The sequence below is a fragment of the Callospermophilus lateralis genome, chromosome 16 (genome assembly GCF_048772815.1).
Source record: "Callospermophilus lateralis isolate mCalLat2 chromosome 16, mCalLat2.hap1, whole genome shotgun sequence".
NCBI lineage: Eukaryota > Metazoa > Chordata > Mammalia > Rodentia > Sciuridae > Callospermophilus > Callospermophilus lateralis.
The window spans coordinates 87,155,849-87,177,853 of NC_135320.1; the positions used below are offsets into that span (position 1 = coordinate 87,155,849).

Here is a 22,005-nt window from a genome sequence, read left to right on the forward strand (position 1 = left end):
TCTTAATCATTGCTTCCATTGTCACCAGTGCTTCTGCTAAAAGGGAAGTGCGTGTGGTTTTGCATTTGAGTAGAAAGAAGGGCTGGCCCAGGTGTGTGTGTGAGGGTATGTCCAGAGGAGATTGGCATGTGAGTTGGTGACCTGAGAGGGGAAGATCCACGCTCAACATAGATGACAGCCATCCAGTTAGCTGGGGGCCTGAATGGAGCACAAAGTCAGAGGGAAAGGTTTTGCCTTCTTTTCTGGAAACACGATGCTCTTTATCCTCTTGCCCTTGGACATCAGAGCCATAAGTTCTCCCAATTTTCAACTCACACCAGCAGCCCTGACTCTCCAGTCTTGGGGTGGAACTGAGAATTACACCATGGGTTTCCCTGGGGCCTGAGATTTTCAGACATGGGCTGAGCCTTGCTCACACCTTCCCTGGTCCTCCAGCTTGCACAGGGACTATGGTGGCACTTCTTGGCCTCCACATGGAACCACTCAATTCCACTAGCAAACCCCTTTCTATACACCTCTCTATGTATGCACCCCTCTTTTCTGTCCCTCTGGAGACCCCTGACTCAAAGGCCCTTAGAAATTACTTGACTGCAGCCAATGGGAGAGAAGCATTCCCGGCATGGCCGGCCCCTCACTCCTCCACAGTGTCCACCAAACACGGAACACTGCCCTTTCCCCCCTCCTCCAAACCCAAGCACTTCTGATACCCTTGCCCTGCTCTATTTTTTACAAGACCCATCACCTTCTAACATACTATATAATCCGTGGATTTATAATATTATTGTTGAATACTTATCTCCCAACATGAGTGTCTGTTTTGTTCACTGAGGCATCCCAAGTGCTTTGAGCAATGCCTCCATACAGTGAGCAATCAAAAGTACCTGTGAGAAACTTCTCAAAAGGAGAAACACAAAGGCCAACAAATATGTGAAAAAAATGATCAACATCATTATCAATCAGGGAAGTGCAAATCAGAACTACAATAAGATTTCATCACACTCCAGTCAGAATGGCAACGATAAAGAATACAAGCAATAATAAATGCTAGTGAGGTTGTGGGGGAAAAGGTACCCTTGCACATTGTTGGTGGGGCTGGAGACTAGTACACTGCTCTGGAAAGCACCATGGAGATTCCTCAAAAGACTAGGGATGGAGCCAGCATATGACCCAGCTATTCCACTCCTTGCTATTTTCCCCAAAAGATCTAAAATTGACATACTACAGTAATATAGTCGTCTCATTGTTTATAGCAGCATGATTCACAATAGCTAAATTATTGAATCAACCCAGATGCCAATCAATGGATGAATGGATAAAGAAATATATATATATATACACACACAATGGAGTTCTACTCAGCCATAAAAAATAATGAAATTATGGCATTTGCTGATAAATGTATGAAAATGGAGAATATCATGCTAAATGACATAAGCTAACCTCAGAAAATCAAAGGTCAAATTTTTTCTCACATATGCATAAACTAGAGTAAAATAAAGGAAAGGGGGAGGAAGGATAAGAAAACATAAAGATAAAGGGAATATCAGTAGTGCATAAAAAGGAGATCAAAAGTCAGGGTAGAGGGTTGGGTAAGGGGAGGCAACACAGAATGATTTTTTTTAATTTCCACTCTTTTTTAAAAAAATTATATCCTAATTATTTATTTTTGAGTATGTGGTGCTAAGGATCTAACCCAGTGACTCACACATGCTATGCAAGTGCTCTATCAGTGAGCCGCAACCCCAGCCCCAGAATAAATTCTTGAAAACCATGTTATATGTATATGTAAATATAGGACAGAGAAATTCATATTTATGCATAGGTGGAAAGAATCAATCAAATACAAGTTAATAGACGAGTGAAGGAAGTCTAGTAGAGCAGAAAAAGGAGAATAGGGAAGGGGAGGAATAATGGGAGGGAGAAGGGGGGATCATGAACTGAAATCAGTTTTCATGTATGTATGAGTTTGTTGGGATGAACCCCACTACTATGCAGAACTACAAAGCTCTAATTTAAAAAAAAAAAAAGTATGTGCTGAATGAGTTAGTTAATCAACAAGGTATATGCAAGGAAACTGGAGGGCCACATATTCCCAGACCCTCTCTGGAGACCTGCAGGTATGCTGAGAAGCAGCAGCAAAGGAGTTTGGAGACAGAGGGTGAAGTCCCCTCCCTCCACGTCTCTGCTGCACACCCACTGTGGAAGCCACAGTGGAAGAAACCAACTTGAAATGAACCCTACTGGGGTTGGCCTTGCCCTCCTGTGTGTGAGCACACAGACTCCGCACAAGGACAGTGCTCAGAACCTGGTCCCTTCCTCCCTGTCTGCATGACACTCAGGGGCACTGGGCATGCAAGTCCTTATGTCTGTGTGGTTCCAGGGGCACCCACATGTTGTGCACTCAGCAGGTACCCCTGGGTTTCCCTCTGGCCATGCTGAGCAGCAAGCAAGTGGATGATGGTCTGGGGCATTGCCTACCGATGTCAGCGCAGGTTTGCCCTCACTCCAGCTGTACAGCCCAAGCCTACAGATACTTCTGCTTTAGAAGCTGAAAGCCCTTCTTTTGATTTATTTCTTTAGGAAAGAGGCTCAATACCATCCATAGGATCTATGGGACAGGGGCTAGAAGTATGGCCTCTGGCCTCCAACACAGCCCCAATTCTGTCTCTTTTGCTGTATGCTCTACAACAAATCACTTCACCTCTCTCAGCCCAGGTTTCTTCTTTATAGAAGAATAGTGTCTACCTCATAGGCAAATAAGAACATTGAACAAGCCAAAGCATGGAAAAACACCTGGACAGCTTCTTACTAGAAAAATCTCAACAGTTGTGAGCACCTGAAGGCAGGCAAATACCTGTTGAGTTCAACCCTGTTGCATGGATGTTTAATAAAACAATACAGAGTACAGATATATACACAGAGCATGTAAAAGTCAAAGGCATGTCTCAATGATTATATTACAGCAGTTAATACACCAGTGTAGGTCTCCCTATGCCTCATTGATCTATTCACATTTGGTCATAAACAAAGTTCCCGTAGCACCAACTTCTTGTGTGAAAAGCACTGGTGAGACTTTAGTGGTACAGAGAGGAGGACCATGAAGCACACACTTGCTAGATCTCATCCTAATTAGTTCTTGAACATACCTTCAAGACCACAACCTGGGGCCAGAGGTCTTCCTCTCCATGGCACCCGGGACAGCTGTGCACACCCAGGAGTGTGGCACGGAACGCCACAAGCACTCCAAGCTGCTGCTTCCCCTTCCGTCTCGTCCTGTCCTAGCCTAGCCTCCGCCATCCCGCAAGTGCTGCTCCTAGCCCACCCAGCTCACCTCACCGTCTGTTAAGCGGTGGCGACCTCCTGTTGGAGAAACACAATCTAGTGCATGCTTCAACAATAAAGGGCTCACTGGGCAGTCTGGCATTTCTTCATGTCTGCCCTGATTCTGGAGCACAGTTCAGCCTCCTGTGTCAACAGGGCAGCCTCCCCGAGGCTCGTCCTCTCCCCAGACCCACCCTCCATGGGAGCCCACCCTTCTCATGCACAGTTCCTGGCTCTCCGGTCCCTGTGCACCAACTTATCCAAACGTCACTCCTGCTCACAGGACCCTGAACCTTTTCTCTGCAATTTTCTCCATCTGCAATGAACTCTCCCTCTCTGTTCTACGGTTTTACCCTGGAGGGCCTAGCTAAAAGTTTTTTTCCTTCTGAGCAGGAGCCCTTCCTAGTCTCTGCCTTGCGTTAATGTCTACTCCTAATTGAATCCTTAAAAACTGCTCTACCTGACCGCTACATTACAGGACCAAGGTATCTGCAGGGCCCAATCTTGTACCTAATGCCAGCTTCCTAGGAAGACCTTCTCTGACAGCTCCTTAAACTAGTCTCATCTGTTCCCCTCACACTGAGAACTATTTCACCATGCACATCACCATTGGACAGATCATATTTATTATGTGCCTTCCACCACTAAAATACAAGCCCCATGAAGTAAGGAATTTGTTTCTGGTTCACTGATGGAGTAGCCAAGAGTTGAAACAGTGTCTGACATGTGCTCCATGCTAAATAGTTGTTTCTTGAAAGAAGGAATCTCCTTTTTTCATGTCTAAGAAACCAGGTAAGAAAGATTCAGTAACTAGTGGGATGCCTGCCACAAGTATTGTAAGTTGCAAAATCAGTATTTTAAGGCGTGTAATGAAATTTGAAATGCTGAGGTCCATATTCATTTGCAGGTAAAAAAGCAGAAATTACTCTAGGTCCTCCTTATCCCCTGGCCCTCAAGGCCCCACATGGCCTGTTCCTCCTGTTGCTCTGAGTTTCCCCTGCTCTTCCCTGCTCCTGCACTCCATTCTAACTGCACTGATCTTGTGCTGCTTTTCAAAGATGTTCTGTTTTTATCTCACCAGCCCAAACTTTTCCCACGTCACTGCATGACCTGCTATAACTCTAACCTGCGTTCAGATGTCACATCTGCAGAAAGACTTTTTCCCATCCTTTGGGGAGGAGCAGGGCCTGAAACTCAAGCTGTCATCCCACTAGTTTCTGAATCTTTGCCCTTTGCACAAGAGGCTGCCATTCAAGCCGGGCTCTTTGAGGGGAGGAGTCCTGGCCTGTGTCTGTCACCTCTGCTGGTGGGCACTCCTGGAGCCCATCTGAGGCTAACCTCCTGAACTCTGGGAGACCATTTCCTGCAGCCATTCTGGTTTATAATTTTGTGCTGTGGCCCCCCAAGCTATGTTTACCCTTGTCAGGCTAGCTCTTCTGAAGTTAGTTTTGGAAAGTATCTTCTCCCAGTTCTAGCTGGAGCCTGGAATGAGGGAACGGATTAACGGCTGAGTGGAAGACTCTCAGGATCTCTAGACAAGCGGATTCAACATGCAGTTGTGTTTTCTAGGAGCCACAGCTCACTTCCAGAACCCCTGGGACAAACTGTAAATGTCACCATACTTTGCAAACATAAGGAAGCCCGAGGAGAAAACAAGCTTATAGAAGGGTGTGAGAGCTCCCATGTCCATCCCGTGCAAAGCGGAACGTCAAGCTCTGCTCCTGGTGGATTCACTTGGCATCTCCAACATTGTTTCACCCACCTTTATGTTTTGAGGTGAAGCATTATTCAGAATCAACAGGAGAATGTGGATGTGTGCAGCAAAAGCCAAAAGACCCTGGAGGGATCTCTGCCCCTCTTCACCGGGGTATCCCCAAGGGACAATGGCCTCATCGCCCATGAACCCTCTGACTTTCTGAGTACTAGAAGGTGGCAAACTTGGAAATTCACCAGTCCTCCTAATTAGGGAGCTCAGCCTTAATTACTATGCTAAATGCATTTTTTAGTTACTGCAACATCTAGAGCAGATTGTGTGTTTTCTGACGTAGCCTATGACCACACCACCTGCTTCGACTTCACTCTGCAAGGATTCAGCACAGATGTCTTGCAGAACTTGGGAGTCTTGATTCTGTCTCTAGAAGCATGACGACACTCAACAAAGGAAACCTCAGCCTGCTGACCTCTCCCACTGGGCACTGTCTAAATCTTTTGCTTGTCTGGCGCTTCAGACTGGAGGTGCAGAGGTGAGGAGATCCAGAAGGTGAAAGGGAAGCTTGAACAAAGAAAAGAGGTGGACTGTCCTGGGGGTGGGGGAGACTACTTTACATGGCAGAGTAGGCATGCGATTCATTACTTACAGATTTTCCTGAAATGTCAAGACAGCAAGTTTTTGGTGCTCCATATAAAAAAAGGCCTCAGAAAACCTTCGGACCTGAGGAATAAAACAGAGTAAATGGCTCACTTCTTTAGGTGGCTGTGGCCTCCTCTGTTTAGAATTGAGGGTCATGGAGATAAGTGTTATGCACTAAGGAAAGCTTGTCCTTCAACCAGAGGTCTGAATCAAAGCTCTTAGCCCAACCCTGGTTTATAGACACAGTTCAGTACATGTTTATGAATCTGTTCTTATGTTGCTTTTTATCATTTTTATATGTAGGCTTTATTCCTCCTACTGGAATATGAGATCTTTGCAAACAGCCACCATAAATAAATGCAGAATAAACAGAATTTCCAAATCCAGCCTTGTGAGTGTGCTTGCTAAGCATTTGGTGAACCTAATTCTCAGACATTTGCTTTTCTTGCTCTAAATGAGAAGACCAATGTCTTTCACTATGCATTAGTACCGACACAAATGTACCCAAGCTTGTGGCCAAAAATATACTAAGAGCAATGCCTTCCCTTCCAAATTACTTTTTCAAATGTTGTTTTGATTGTTTATTTGAAGTGCCCTGGATCTAACCAAGGGCCTTGCTCATATGATGCTGGTACTCTACCACTCATCTCTATTCCCAGCCCCTCAAATACTTTTTAAAAGTACTTGGAGTACCCCTATGATAAGGGTAAGGGTGGTGTTTTATGAAGGATGGAGCAAAGGCTTGTGTGGCTAAACAAGCTCCTGATGTCATACTGCTTGTTCAGGGTGGGGCTAGGGTCAGTGCTCCAATCTAGAGCTCAGGACAGTCCCAATTCTTACTCAGTTCAGGGAACTGACACATGCCAAACTTCCTCAGGACTTTAAGTGCATGTAGGAAGTTTATGCCATGAGACAATTTACCCTCAGGCTGTGGTGCTCCTGGGTGAGATAAGTAGTCACTTGGGAGTGGAGTGTCACCGTATCCAGGAACTGTGTCCACAGAGCCATCAGGTGGGAAGCAAGCCAGGCGAGATCCTTACTTATCTGCTCAGCTATCTTCTCTGGATTGTTCAGCATCTGGAGGCAAAAAATGCAGCGGTCAGGCCCCCGCTCCCTGGGCTCCTGCCATCTCCACTGACTCCTGTGCACTCGGTGAACATCTGCACATTGGTGGCATGATATTAAACCATCATGAGACTCTCGGGATCACATATCAATTCACTTAGGTTGCGGGACTTAAAATAGTCATGGTGGTGATAAATTATTTGTAGTCCCTGTCTACAAACAACATCCAGGCCTAGTCTCACATGAGAGATCACCAACGGCCTAGCTCAGTCTCTCGCCGCTTTGTCTTGTCTTTGTGTCTATTTTAAGCCCAACCTAATCCTGGATTTCTGGACATGTCTTGCACCTTTGATGTTTTCTCTTTCCCCTTGGGTCCAATGGCTTCTTCTTTCAACTTCTCTACTCAACCCTTTCCACAGTTCATGCTGCCTATCGGTGCCCAGATCCAGTGACTTCTCCTCTGTGAACCTTGGCTTCACAACCATCCAGCTGAAAACCCTCCATCCCATCCTCCCAAACCCCCTGGCACTGCAGATCCTCACACTGCACTCCACTCTGTCCTGAGATTCTGAACTCAGTCTTCGTAGTCATGATGGCTTCCACTCATTAATACCCATCGTTTGGCAGGTAGAGTGCTGGGTATTTTACATAGGTTTCCCATGTAATCCCCACAGTTACTCTGTGGTGGAGGCATCGTAAACATTCTTCTACAAAAAGCTAAAATGAGAGTGAATAAATAGCGAGAGTACACAAGTCCACACCAAGCTGGGATTGAACTGAAGAACTGTGGGACCACAAAGCCACATTCCCGCACCACAGTACAGGAGTAGAGACCTCCAGAGAGAAGAGAGTCCATGACCTCATAGCACTTAACTAGCTGGGAGAACTGCACATGGCGGGGGCTCCCTAGCCCTGGCCTACCACCATCCTTCCACCATCACCCACATTCCTTAAGAAGGGTTTCAGGTGGCTTTTAAAGCTAGGAATTGGACTAGAGTGGGCCCAGAGCCTTTTGGGAAGACCCCAGGAACAGAAATACTTTGGTTCGCTGTCACTTGATATGGGATAGCCATCTTCCCAAGAAGCATGCTGGTTGGAGAATTCAAATAAGTTCCAGAGAAGTGAGAAGAAAGACGGTGTCTTTGAGGAGCGTGAGGCAGCCAGTCCTCAAATCCTGACACCAATCTCTAGGCTTAATCATTTATACAACAAGCATGTGAGGGCATCGTGCGGGTCTGAAGCACGTGTGTTGAAGCCATTGGACCCAAGTGGAAAGAGCAAACATCAAAGGTGTAAGACATTTCCAGGACGAGTTGGAGAGGGCCTCTGCCTTACTCGGTGGTGGAGATAGGGATGTGGATGTGCAAGAAAGAGTGGTGTGGCACTCTCTACCACACACGATGAAGTGGGCACATAGCCACAGCCCTTCCAAATCCTGCTTCCCTCATTTATCCTGTGCCTCAGTTTCCTTAAAGGGCACGCAAGGTAAGTGACTCCATTTGAATGCAATGATACATGGGAGGATCTAAGTCCAGTGCCTGAATCACCGACAGTCTTTTGTTGTCCTTGGACTGAAGGCTGATGCTAGGCGGAGGCACAGCAGGTGGCGTGAGGAGTCTAACAATAAGAGAAAGAGGAAAGGAGAAGTTTGATGCACAGTAACACTCCAAATTTTGAATATTATTACTTTACAATGAATGATTAGCTTCCAAATACAAGATTTTATTTAAAAATACTACTCAGAGCTGCTTCTTCCAAGAGGCAAGGTCAGTATTTGATGACCACTCTTGGCTGTGTTGCATACACCATGGTCAAGAGACGGAAGACAAAGGTCAGGTGGGGGCTCTGGGGAAAACGCAGCCACTGAAAATCCTCCAGGTGGAGAGTGTGGCTTTGGATGGACTAGAAGTTGCTCAGACTTGAATTCTCCAACCAGCATGACATGACTCACTGATGACAGCCAAATTCCTGTGACAACACTTGGCACCATTTGCCCCAGAAAACAATCCCTACCGTACCATGGACCCCTCCCCTCCTGGCCTGAGCATGCCCATTGCTCCAGCCACTGGGCCTGCCCACCAGCACCAGGTTCAAGCTGCACCCTCTATCTGGAGTGCCTCCCCTCTCCCCTTCCATTTCTCTTCTTCTCCTCTCCACCTTGGCCTTGTCTATTCTCTCCAGGGAACCTTGACAGAGACAGTTCTGTGTCCCCTCATTTCTGCTTGCTCCTTTGAAACTCTATTGGGCTCCAAGTGTAAGACTGACCACTGGCTCCATAAAGGACCCACCCATCTCCCATGCCACCTCCAGCCACATGTGGCCTGTTTTACCTCCAACATGCCCTCTGGCCTGCATTCTGAGCTCTGGCCCTCAGTGTTTCTAGTGCCCAGCACACTGGCTGATGATGGTGTGAACTTAGCAGCCTGGATTGACTGTGTAGGTGACCTGGCATGGGTGGGAGGTGCCCTGTGCCTCAGTCATACAGACCTGCCTTCCTGGGCTGCTTCTTCTGTCACCCACCCATGACAGTGCCCCTGTACCACCATGGTATGGGCAAACACAGCATGAACTCTGAGCTCAGCCAACACAATGAAAAATGGAAAAAAAGGATAAGCTATTAATGAATTGTACCTTTGGGAGAATCATTTTTCCCCTAGTTGGTTATAGAAAGGGTTTAAGGTAAGGTTTATAAAGCTTCAAATTAAGCCACAGAAGGACTTTCCCAAGCTCACAGACACCTGGGCCTGTGCAAGCGATCCCAGCCCCGTCTGCATGGGTGAAGCTCCCTGAGAAGAGGCTCAGCCTCTCACCCTCCTCATCTGGGCTCTGCCCATGAGCTTCTCTCTACTCCCCTGTTCCCTGGTTCTGCTTATTGAGTGATCTGTGTGTTCAGGTGTTCAAGGACCCAAATGCAAATACACACGGTCCCAAAAGAGGCATTTGGTTTCATCATTGTGACATCCTTAGGTAGTTATGATATATGGACAAAGGACTATGAAAGAGATGGACACCGAGAGCTGTGGCGGGCCGTGGCAGGCTGCGCAGAGGAGGTGGGGCCCCACTGCATCTTCAGGTTAGGCAGGCATCAGAGCGGCCTGCCTCACGTTCCCTGAACAGCTGAGCTCTCTGACAACATCCCGGCTGCAGGTCAGACTCCCTGAGTCCTCACAGCTACAGCCCTCTCAATCTCTGGGGTGCCACCAGGCAAGAGAATTTTTAAAGTGTGAGCTTAGCAGCCTCGATGACCCCAATGTGCATCCAGCACTGCAAATTTCTGCTTGAACAGAACCCCTGTTGTCGTATGTGTTCTCATCCTTGACAAAATCCCTCCCATGCTGCACATGCACATGCACCTGTGCACGTATACACAGCCACATGCTCACACTGCCTGCAATGTCCACTCAGGGTTCAGACCTTGGTTTAATGCCATGCAATCAGGAATCCTTCCCAAATACAGGAAAGGTGGACCCCCAGCAGCAGCAGCAATGCCAACCCAGAGTTGCTGGGCACTGTGGGTAAGCACTTTGTAGGGGTGGAATCCCAAGAGTTGGTCCTGATCACCATCAACCCTTTATGCTTGGGGTAGAGGACACCAGCATGTGTAGTAATCTGCCTAAGCTGGTACATGTGTGGCCCGTGTGGTCCAGCTCCCGGATCTGCTGCTCACCATGTCATACGGTTCCCCATACATCCCTCCATGTCCCAGGCAGATCCCCTGGTCACTCCCTCCTTCTGCCCACAGGATGTCAGCATGCTCCTGTGCCTACTCAACCCTCCACTGACACGGCACTTCAGTGTGTATCTACAGAAGTCAGGAGGCCCTCCTGCAACCTGTCCTGTCAGACTCTGGAAGCTCCTGGATACCCAGAAGTGTGGAGCCGGGAACTCTCTGAATACCCACTGTCTTGGCCTTTCCCTCCTCCTCAGAAGCTGACTCCTCTTTCTGCAGCAATATGCAGCAGTGGTTTTACAAACCCTCCCACCCCAAGACCAGGGGGACGTGAGGGAGAAAGCTCTTCTCTTAGGGAGACTTTCATCCCATCAGTCTGAGGGATTGACGTAAGATCAGGATGGCAATGAATTTGGGGGCTATCGTCTTTCTAACTGGAAATTCGTAAGTGCCTCGTATATTTTGGTATGAAAGGACTCAGGGCCTCCACAGCTTGGTGGAGGGGAGAAAAGTAACACATATCATGATACCAAGAAGTAGTTGGAATAGAGCACAGTGCCAAGAGACACTAGCCCATGGGGGACTCTTGGATCCCAGGATCTCAGATGGTTCCCAGAAAAGTGAGCAGCTGGCTTAGATCTTGCAGATGGGGATTGTGTCAGGAATAAAACAGGGTGACATGGGACAGCCCAAGCAGAGGTGAGAGCACATAGTGGCGCTGGGTTGCAGAGCCCAGTTTCTCAGCCCTGGAGGAGCTCAGGGCTTAGGAACAGGTGAGGGGGCATCACGTGCCCTGGCATTGACTTCCATGCTAAGCAGTCAGATCCTCATGTTGTGGGTGACCAGCAACCACTAGGGCTTTCAGTCAGCATAGTGAGATCTGGGGCTGGGCAGGTGTCCATGCACACAGCCTGACCCTCTGTGATTTCTGCATGGGAATGCTGTGTGGAGCAAGGGCTGAGTCCCATGAGGTCCCCACCACACAGGGGCTCTTGGTCACCAAGAGGCCTTGGAAACAGCTATCTTTCAATGTGGTGAGGTCTGTGACTCTGCATTCTAGGGGAAGGGACCTAAGAAGTCAAGCTGGGCATTGCTGGCCCGGCAGAGATGCTCTGGAGTGCAGCCCAGGGCTGCAGAGCGGGACAACATGCTGTGGTGAGGAGCCAGACTGAGAAGATCAGAGCCTGTGCTTGGCCTAGTGGAGCGGCAGAGGGAAGGAGCAGACAGCTAAGGCCTAGTGCTCTCCACACAGGGCAGCCCCCAACTCTCCCACCCCCATAGCCTTTTAAAGTTGAGAACCTTTTCTTGAGGGAACTTGTTAAAGAACCTCCTGCTCCACCCCAGGCCAGATGAATTAGAATCTACATTTTACTAGACCCCCAGGTAAATCATAAGCACATTAAAGTTTGAACATTCTAGAATAGAGGGAGAAATGGATGCTGTTACTCAAACCAGTTGCCTCTGGCTGAGCTCTGTGCCCCTGACTACCCCAAGCAAGCTCTAAGCCATCCAAGCTGAATCACCTTTCAGAATTAGCACAGGAAGTAGGAGGAGAGCACACAGCAGGTGCTCAGTTTGTACCAATCACATTCTTTGGTTTGTTATTGGAAAGTAAATGGAATGTGGTCTGGGGCCCTGTGGTACACCACTGTGCCCCCTTGAGTTTGAGGTTAGCTCCTCCATAGCAGGGTCTTGAGAAACTGAGCATTGTTGAACTCCTGGAGGATATTTCCAGGCTTAAATGAAACAGGTTATTTCAAAACCCTCTGGCAGGTGGACTAGTCAAAACAACGAAGCACACAAAATAAACAATAACAAAACCCCCCCAAACCATGCAGAGGGACTGCCCCAAGCAGCCACCAACGGCGGTTCACAGTTATCAGCTGAGCTTCTTTCCCAGGTCCCACTAGGAGGTGCAGCTCTGGGAAAGACTATTAGGCACTTCAGCATCTCCCATAAATTATGGGGGTCAATAAGGGAACAATTTTTTTGTATTCAGAAAATCCTGTTGGTGTATTAAAGAACAACCAACCAAACAAAAAGTGTCACTTCTCAGTAGCTTCCCTGTAAGTTTCCGAATGTTTTCTGTCCAAAGCACATGGCTGAGTGTGGACAGAACCATCCCTCTGCAGAGAGCACATCTCCTTCCTGACCAGCGCTCAGCAAGGAGCCTCATGGCCTGCTCCAGCCCATCTTTCCAGCTCGGCTCTACAGCAGGACTTCAGGAACACAGCGCTGCCGCCATGCTGGCCCCTCTCCCATGGTGCTCCAGTCCTGGTGCCCTGGGCCTCACGGGGCTGTTCCTCTGTTGGAATGCCCTCCCTCCCTCCCTGATACACTCCCTCCTGATTCCTGGCAACAGCCCCTATGGAGCATCCCCACCTCCCCAGAGAGAACCAGGCCCTCCCCTCCTCCTGGCCCACCACCCTGCCTCACTGTGGTTCTAGTGTGGCCGCCTCAGAAGATTCTGCTGTCTGTGGAAACAAATCTGTTTTTCACTAGGCTGCAATTCCCAATGGCCTTTTCTACTTATTCCTAACAGATATCCAAGTAGCTGGTGCTCAGCAGAGGCTTAGTAAAACTTCATGATTTGCTGAAGCACAGAGGCACCCAAACTCCACTGCTGCAGAGACCTAGCTTTCCAATCCTCTGGCGTCACGGGAAGCCTCCAACCTTCTCCACCAGTGGCAGGCCATCCAGATGGAAACCTTCACTGCTGTTTGTCATTGGCCACAAGGTGGCGATGTTCTCTCTCTAAACAGCTCGGCAGGCTGTGAGCTTAATATGGGGGGCTTCTGGGGAAGTGGGGTGCTGCTTCTACTCCAACCACAGGCCAGCCCTTCAGCAAACCAAGGAGCAGACTGATGGCCAACACATCACCCTTTCCACCTTTGTCACCAAGCCACTCCCTACAGCAGTTGCGTAATAAAAATTTTCAACAAAATTTGGTTATAAAATAGTCTGTGGTAACAGGACCATAGGTTCCTGGAACGCAAGAGGCAGCATCCCTGCAGTATGGGACACTGCAGAAAGGAGGAGGCAGCAGTCGGCCTTTTGTGAAATACGCTTGATAAATGCTTTGGCAGGCTCTGTCCAAACCTCTCACCTGAACCAGAGCAGGCAGCAGATGTGGAGGAACTTCAGCAGGAGGCGGGGCCGGGCTCAGACCCTTGGGGGGCTCACCCCTCTGACTCACCACCTTAAGGAAGACCCACTCCTCTGTGTCCACTTACCATGAAATAAACGTGGACCTGTGAGCACTCCCCCGAGAGCCCAGGGCTGCTTCGGGCACAGTGCGCAGAGACCCGTGGGCAGGGAGCCAGCCTCCCTCTGGGCAGGGCCTTTGCTATTCCTTTGTTTTAACTTCACCACCCAAACACCCTTTCCTGCCCCAGCTGCTCTCTGTTTGTGATTCTGTGAGATGCAGCTTAGTCTCCTTTCTGGCACCCAGTTTCTAAAGCCCTCGGAATTTCAGGAGTTTAGATACATCTTTTCTTATTCTACCTTCCCTTCCCCAAGATTGAGTTTATGCTAATGTAGAGACCCTAGACAGACCCCTAGACAGCCTCAGGGGAGAGGCTGGCTGTCTGAGAGGCCAAGGAAGTCAGGAGGTTGGAATTTTCTCTCCAGGCCTCTGGGGAAGGGAGAGGAGCTGGGGATCTTGTGGAGGGCCAGTGGTCACCTTGGCCATGAGGCCATGCACAGGAGCGCCCGTAGAAACCTTAAATGATGGGGCCTGATAGCTTCTAGGTTGGTGATTATACCCAACTGAAGTGCCACCCTTGGGACGCCCTTGCAGGTCTTGCCCTATGTCGTATGTATTCACCTGGCAGTTTGTCTGCATCCTTTCTGACATGCTTTATAACAAAGTGGACAGCCCACATCTGGCTAGGGTCAGAGAAAGGACAGTGTGCATGAGGTACCACCTGATGGCAAAGTGTTTCGTGCCGGAGACAACTCTTAAGTGTCCCTTTGCCTACATAGCCCCCTAAGGACGTGAATCCTCCTTCCTGGCTCCCTGTGATCTGGAGATTTGTCCAGGCACCCTGGTGCAGGGGGCACCCAGGCCTCTTGGTCACTTGCCTGGGCTCCCTCTCCAAAGCCTCAGTCATCGCACGTGGCCCCTTCCCAGGCCCTTCTGACTGTTCTAGCAGCACAGCCTTGCGCCAGGCCCTCCTACCTCTGGGGTCCATGGGCTGCACTCCTGCAAAACCACAAGGCTCAAAGCCAGGATCCAAAACAGCTTCCTCTCTGGGGTCCACTAGGGCCTACCTATCATCCTGAGTAAACTTAGTGACACCATCCACCTGAGGTCCCACAACCAGGTAGAATGCCTGTGTCCTCATCCCTTGCCAGTCTCATGCATAGTAGGCAAGATGACAAGGACGGAAGTAATGGCTTAGGGCAGTGTTGTATGCCAGGCTGTGTCCTCCACACTGCAGCCAGGTGACCTCATTTCATCCCCATAGAACAAGGGCATCACACACAGGAAAACAGCCACCAAGGGGGGAAAAGACCTGCCCAGTGCTTGTTCAGAGGTGGAGGACCACACCCTGTTATTAGGACAGAGGGCCTCTGCCCTTTACACACACGAGGTACATGACCCAGGACAGATGGGTCTGCAGACTGATAGGCAAAGGTGCCAAGTCCTGGCTCCTTTTGCAGAGGAGCCAAGGGTCTCAGGAAGCAGCATTAACCACTCCAGGATCAGCCTCTTCCTCACCTTCAGAAGCCTGACCAGCCCTCAGTGCCTTTGTTTACCAGCTCACTCCAGCATTTATCAGGAGCTTACCAGGTGCCAGGAGTCCTCCCAGCAGCGAGCAATGGTGGCCCAAGAGTATACGAGCCACTTTCCTAAGCTGTCTGCTCCAGGAGGGAATGGGTCGCCACTGAGAACCCATCCACTGAATATAACAGGATTGCTTATTTTATAGAACTATTCAATTAAATAAATGAACAAAGCACACAAGACACATAAAATACAGACCTGGTAACTTGCAAGTGTGCACTACACTAATTGGTTAAGACAAAAAGATGTCATCAGTAAAATCCTGATGACTTCTGGCTCCACTCTACAGATGGGAAAACCAAGCACCACGAAAGTACTGGTTGGCCTTCCCCTCGCCCTGACTCATGGGCTTCCTTCCAGCCTCAACCTGGGATCTCACTCAGGGGGCCGTGCAATCCCCGGGAGGTGGAAGTGTCCCAGAGACTGTACCACACAGTCGTGTGCATCGCCAGGTTTGTTAAAGACATGCTCTTAATGCACACAGCCTCACAAAACCACAACAGAGTCCCCAGGACAAAATTCATATCTAATTTTTGTTTCCTCTTGTAAGTGATGTGAGCCATTCTCTTTCCCTGAAGCCAGAGGGAGAACACCTTCTGTAGGGGGGCGGGGATTCTGCGGTGGCCTGCCAGGCGCACTGACTGCCTTCCAGCTCCTTGCTTCAGAAGTCGCCCAGCTGAGCAGGGAAGGAGTGGACTGGCTGACTGCCCACAGCTCACAGCCCGAGCAGGGATGGCTGGAGGGGATCTTTCAGGAATTTGGGGTAACCTAATCTAGCTCAAATGGGCTGAAGTAGCTGACCCCTTCACTAGGCCTGCACAAGTGTCTCATGGGCATCCTTTTAATGGCAGGGGTCTCAATTCCACTCACACATCATGCAGAGGCTGCTGGTTTCTGGACATGCTTCCTGTGAAGACAATGACCACCTCCTGCTACTTCACTTTTGCTGACCTCCAGTCACCGTTCCCACACCTCAGACCACCCCGCTTCTTTGCCCCATAAAGATACCTGAACCCCATTCTTAGGGAGGCAGATTTGAGGCTCCTCCTCCATCTCCATGGCATTGGCACCTGTGAGCTAACTTTCTCTTTTGTAAACCTGGTAGCTTCCGTGACAGGCTTAATGCCCTGTGGGCATGACTTCGTTCCATCAGACCCACAGGGTCAGCCCTCTAGTTACCTGGAGCTCTGAGCATAGCTGGGAGAGCGTTTCTTCAACAGCAAGGGCCTCTAGGAAGAAAGAAGTAAATACCATACAGTTAAACGAACATGCCCGGAAATGAAGATGCTGCCAATTATAAGAAGAACAAGTTTCAAGTTCTCATTAAAGTCACAGGAACAAACACGATTGATGAAGGCTCCTCTCCATGCATTCCTAACCAGCTGGGGGCACCGTGCTTACAGACAGAATAAACCTGATTTGGAACCAAGGGCTAAGCCCTAGGTAAAGACCAAAGTCCTCTCATCAATGCATTTATATAAAAGTAGATCCTCCTAAACTGTATAGAGCTTTTTTGGGGTCAAAGTGATTTTTTTTCTTTAGGTACTGGGGATTGAACCCAGGGGCACTTAACCACTGAGCCACAAACCCATCCCTTTTTTGTATTTTATTAGAGACAGAGGGTTGCCAAGTTGCTTAGGGACTCACTAAGTCCCTGAGGCTGACATGGAACTCAAGATGCTCCTGCCTTAGCCTCCAGAGCTGCTGGGATTGCTGGCATGTGCCACTGCACTCAGAGTGATTCCATTTTTATTTCCACTTTTTGAGGCCCATGGATACACACAACACAGATATATCTTTCCAAGACATAAAGAGCATGGATTTGTATCTCCATCTCACCCATGAAAGATCAGAAGCCTAGAGAAGTGGGGTGGCAGATCTGAGTCCTCTGCGGGTTCCAGGGACTAGGACACTAAAGAACCTGACTTTCCATGCCAACATGGTCCCTGCAATGCACTGTTTCCCAGGTGAGTGTGAGCCATCCCTTAGCACCTGGGATCCTTCCTGCAACACAAGTAGCACAAACCTCTCCACCTGACTGCTGACCTCAGGTCTCCAAGGTCCCCAGCCCAAGGCAAACAGAGCTTTGTCATATTGGTTTTGTCTGCATCCCCAATGTCTAGCCCAACTCCTGCACACAGTAGGTGCTATGTGTCAAAACAAATATGCTGAGTTGGTATAAACAAACTTGGTTCCTTTGGGTTAAAAAAAATGCTACATCAGAAAGCCAAATGCAGCTGAAGAATATCCATTTTCTCTCTGAGTGATGTGAATTGCACCGATTCTCTGCATGTCTTTATAGCATGCATAAGATTGACACCTGAAAAACATTTTGAGGATTGCCTGATTCAAAGAGTAGTGCTTGAGCACAGGATTTGACTGGGGTGTCAGAGCTGATAGTGATGGATGGCCAGAGGCTTTGGCATTCCATCCTGATACCCCAACTCCATACCTTCTCCTTCAGGCCCAGTGTCGGGGGAGTGGATAAGGGATCGGAGGAGCGACTGCTCTCAAAGATCTCAAGACTGCTGGGGAATGGAAACATGCAAATACATCACTACACCATGTGTCCACTGCCATGATGGACACTGGGTAAGACGTGGACACTACCTCTGCCTTGGTTTTTGTAGCAGTTGATTTCCAGGGGTGTAGATGGGGAAGTTAAGGCCTCTGACACTAGAACAGGTGTTAACCCTGAATTTCAGGTTAAGGACTCAGACGCTGCTCTAGAGATCTATGAGCAGAACTGCGACGCAAGCCCTCTGTAACTCAGGATGACATAAGACCTTCCAGGGGTCAGTACAGGGACTCCGAGCCTTGCCATGGTTCTGTCACACACAGGGCTGTGCGACCCTGTCCCTTCTACCTCTCTGTGCCATCATCTGTCAATCAAGAGGGATTTAGGCTTAATAATCTCTATGATGTCTAACCGTCAGAAAATCCATGTGCAAGAATCTATTTGTCTCAAGACAGCTAAATCTGATGGATATTAGTAGGTTTCTGTAATCATCCAGATTAATTATAAGTATTTAATATTTACATATACAAACATATATGAATGGGTGTATGCGGCTTGCATTTCATTCTTTACTATGAACATGTAGCTCTTTATTAGGATTGTTTTCCACTCGGAAGCTGCAATTCTGTATTACTGCATAGTTAAGGAAAGACTCTAAACCCACACTCTCCCCTAGAAGGCAGCATAACATTATGTACTAGGCAGGTATGCACTACATGTTCTGTTTTGGTGGATAAGTGAATGAGTGGATGAGTATACTCTTAGACACTAATATCTAGACTTACACATTGCCCTTTGAATACTGCCTCCTTCTAGAATGAGGTAGGGCACACTAACCCTCCCTGAACAATAGATGTTACCATGACTTAGCAAAGCATGATACCCTCTCTCAAGCCCAGTGACCAAGGGGCAACATTAGCTTCTGGTCTTTTCCCTGCCCTTGGCCCCTTACCCAGCTCCATGTGTGGCAGCTCTGGGATGTCCCTCATGATGAGTAGGAAGTAGAGGCGGAGGCCCCGGTAGGCTTGTAGGAGCAGGAGACACAGGTCGCGGTGCCACTTGTGGGCATGCTGCATGCAGTTCTCTGAGGGGACATAGAAGCTTCCCTGTGGGTGGAACAGAAACAAAGCTGAGGAATGTCATGCCTGGGCTAGTAGCACAGGGATCCTTCCCTCCACCTGCTGTGTCAACCATCAAGGACTGTGTAGAAGAGAGAGACCTGAGTTCCCATGTTTTCTTTGTCCCTCTATGTGGGAAAAATAACGAAATCCAAAATACTCCTGTTTTGCCATGTTCAAATTAAAATGATAATAATAATATAATAATGATGATGATGATGATGATGATTGTGGTGGTGGTGGTGATGATGGTGATAATGGTGGTCATGATGGTGATACGGTATTGATGATGATGGTGATTGCTAAAGATGGTGATAATAATAATGATGGTGATAATAATGGTGATGGTAATCATGGTGTTGATGGTGATGATGGTGGTGGTATTGATGATTATATAGTGGTGATTGTTGAAGATGGTGATGATAATAGTGATGCAGATGATGGTGGAGGCATTGATGGTGATATGGTGTTGATGATGGTGGTGATTGCTGAAGATGATGATGATGGTGATGATAATGGTGATGGTGACATGGTGTTGACGATGATGGTGGTGAATGCTGAAGATGGTAAGAATGGTGATGCTAATGGTGATGGTGATAATGATGTTGATGGTGTTGATGGTGATGATAGTGGAGGTGTTGATGTTGATATGTGTTGATGCTGATGGTGGTGATTCCTGAAGGTGGTGATAATAATTGTGATGGAGATGATGGTGGTGGTGTTGATAATTGTGATGATGGTGGTGATGATGGTGAATGATGCTGGCAATGGTGGTGGTAATGGTGACATTGTGTTGATTATGGTGATGATTAATGAAAAAGGTGACTAGTAACAATGTTGATGATGATGGTGATGGCAAAGGTGCCCTGACAAGGCAGGTTTGTGAAACTGAGTGGAGCCCACTTAAGGTCCCCTTCCCCTGACTGTGCCAGGGTCCACGCTAAGAAGAGGCAGGGACAAAGGTAGGCAGGCCTATTGGCACAGAGTGATAAAAAGAATTTGAAAGACCCTCGTGGCAGTCAGAGGAGTAGCAGCTATTGCTTAAAAGGAGGGAAAATGTCTTGTAAGAAGAGTGAGGTGCTGAGGAGTTGCCTAAGCTGTGTGGAACACGCCCCTGGAGAGCTCTGGATGTGGGCACACGTGTCAGAGTGCTCTGTGTTACATATTTAGTTGGTGGACATGGAACAGATCACACTGGTAGAATTACAAAGTGTTTTGTCAAATGAGAAAACGATGCTTACATCCACAAAGAACTTGGAGACCCAGACGTGACAAAAAGGAAGAAATGGGACAATTTTGACTCTTTTTTTTTTCCTTTGGTACAAGGGATTGAACTCAGGGGCACTTGACCACTGACCACATCCCCAGCACCCTCCTTTTTTAAAATTTTATTTAGAGACAGGGTCTCACTGAGTTGCTTAGCATCTTGCTTTTGCGGAGGCTGGCTTTGAACTCATGATCTTCCTGCCTCAGTCTCCTGAGCCTCTGGGACAACTTTGACTTTCTTGTCAACCCAAGAGACAAGGACATCCTGAGGTCAATGTTGGAGAGATGTGTTCTGAGAGCAGAGAAAGGAGTCCCACAGGGAAGTGCTCAGACGGGGAGAAGGGAAGCCGCTGGGCAGAGGGCTGGAAGATGGTGGAGTGAGGACCTGTGTCCCTCTATTGCCCACATGGCCAGGGTGGGGGGAATCAACGTCTCTGTGTCCTGTTGAACAGCCAGGCAATTGGTCGGTCTACTCTCCTGGCTCTGAGCCTTGGTCTACATGGTGGGTGACTATGGTAGCCTCGGGCTCCAGGTTTTCTCCTTTTCCCTTGCTGCCACCTGAAAGGGCATAACTGGTCCAGTGGGGGCAGAACAGGTCTGATGAGGCCAATGGCCATCCACACTTCATCTGTGCTCCCAGTTGTGAGCAGGCGATGATGGGACTGATTACACCCTTTGTCCCCACTTGTCTTGATGACTGGGTAACACGGGCTGCAAGGCAGCATGCATCAGACCAGATAAAAATCTCAGGAATGTCATCACCTGGTTCTAAGATGCCTTTAACCAGCTCTCTAAGACAGAGAGGTCACTGGGTGTGCTTTCAGGGGCACTAAATGTGAGGGAGGGAGATGCAGAGGTGGAGCATGGCACTCCACTCTCTTGGAGGCCTCACAGAGGCCTCACTGTTCGCTTGGGCTCTGGACTTGCAGAGAGGCCTGGCCTCACAGCACGGACCGTGTCTTGGGACCCAGCCATTGACCAGCACTGGGTGAGGGCGACCCAGGGCGGATGTGAGCAGCTGTCTCTAGACGGGCAATCCACACACTCAGCTGATTGCTCTTGGCCCCCAGCTTCCTGGCAGTGTACGGAAGGGCGCCTGCAGCCCAGGGAAGGTTCTGGATGGCAGACCCACCCATGTCTGCTGGAGACACCCTCTGTGCCACCTCTTCTCTGCAGGGCCTCACTTTCCTCAGTTCTGAATCCTAGCTTTGAATTATAAAGATTCCAGGTCCCTTTTGATTTGAATTTAAGAGAGACATTCAACAAGGTTTGCAGTCAAAGGACTTGCTCATTTCACAACCAGAAAATTCAGCCCCTGGAATGTCTGGGTCCCCCAGAACTCAGGCTAATGCACACACTGCCATTTCCCTTCTTTCCTATTGGGCTAAAATCAAAATACAGAGAAGCCAGTGCAGCTGTGGAAAGACCAGCAGAGCTTGCACAGAGAGGGAGCTCATGAGAGTCCCCAGGCCTGCAGAGCAAAAAGGAAGCCACTGTTCATAGACCTTGTGGACAGTTCCATCACCAACCTGCAACAAGCATCGTCACTGCTTCAACCAGCTCTAATGTTGCTTTTCAAAATAGAATGTAGCTGTTTAAATAGAAAAACTCAGTGTCACCAAAGAAAACACCACACAAAGTAAAGTGCAATGATTTCTTGTGGATCTTCTAGAACTCTTCCATACCCGTGTGTACCTCTGCTTTTGCATGTGTGTTCTCACAATGTATATGCATATTCCAAATTCTCGCACAGACATACACATGAGTTAGGGAATGCTCCTGTCATTTCTCAGTCCTTTTTTAAAAAAAATCTCTTAACAGGTCTCAGGTTCCCTCTGATCCTATGGAACAGTAAAGCATTTGGAACGCTTGTTTCCACTTTCTGGATGGAAAGACTGGCTCAGAGAG

At 48.5% G+C, this 22,005-nt stretch overlaps 1 protein-coding gene across 1 annotated transcript in view; it reads right to left on the reverse strand.

Moving 5' to 3' along the window:
• Nucleotides 1-22,005, reverse strand: part of Fam135b (family with sequence similarity 135 member B) — a 190,191-nt gene that overhangs the window by 27,488 nt on the left and 140,698 nt on the right. Inside the window, exons 7-10 of the mRNA XM_077105577.1 lie at nt 18,666-18,819; nt 16,375-16,424; nt 6,593-6,748; nt 5,679-5,752 (exon numbers count right to left, since the gene is read on the reverse strand). Coding sequence (XP_076961692.1) covers nt 5,679-5,752; nt 6,593-6,748; nt 16,375-16,424; nt 18,666-18,819 — 434 coding nt within the window. The remainder of the gene's footprint in view (nt 1-5,678; nt 5,753-6,592; nt 6,749-16,374; nt 16,425-18,665; nt 18,820-22,005) is intronic.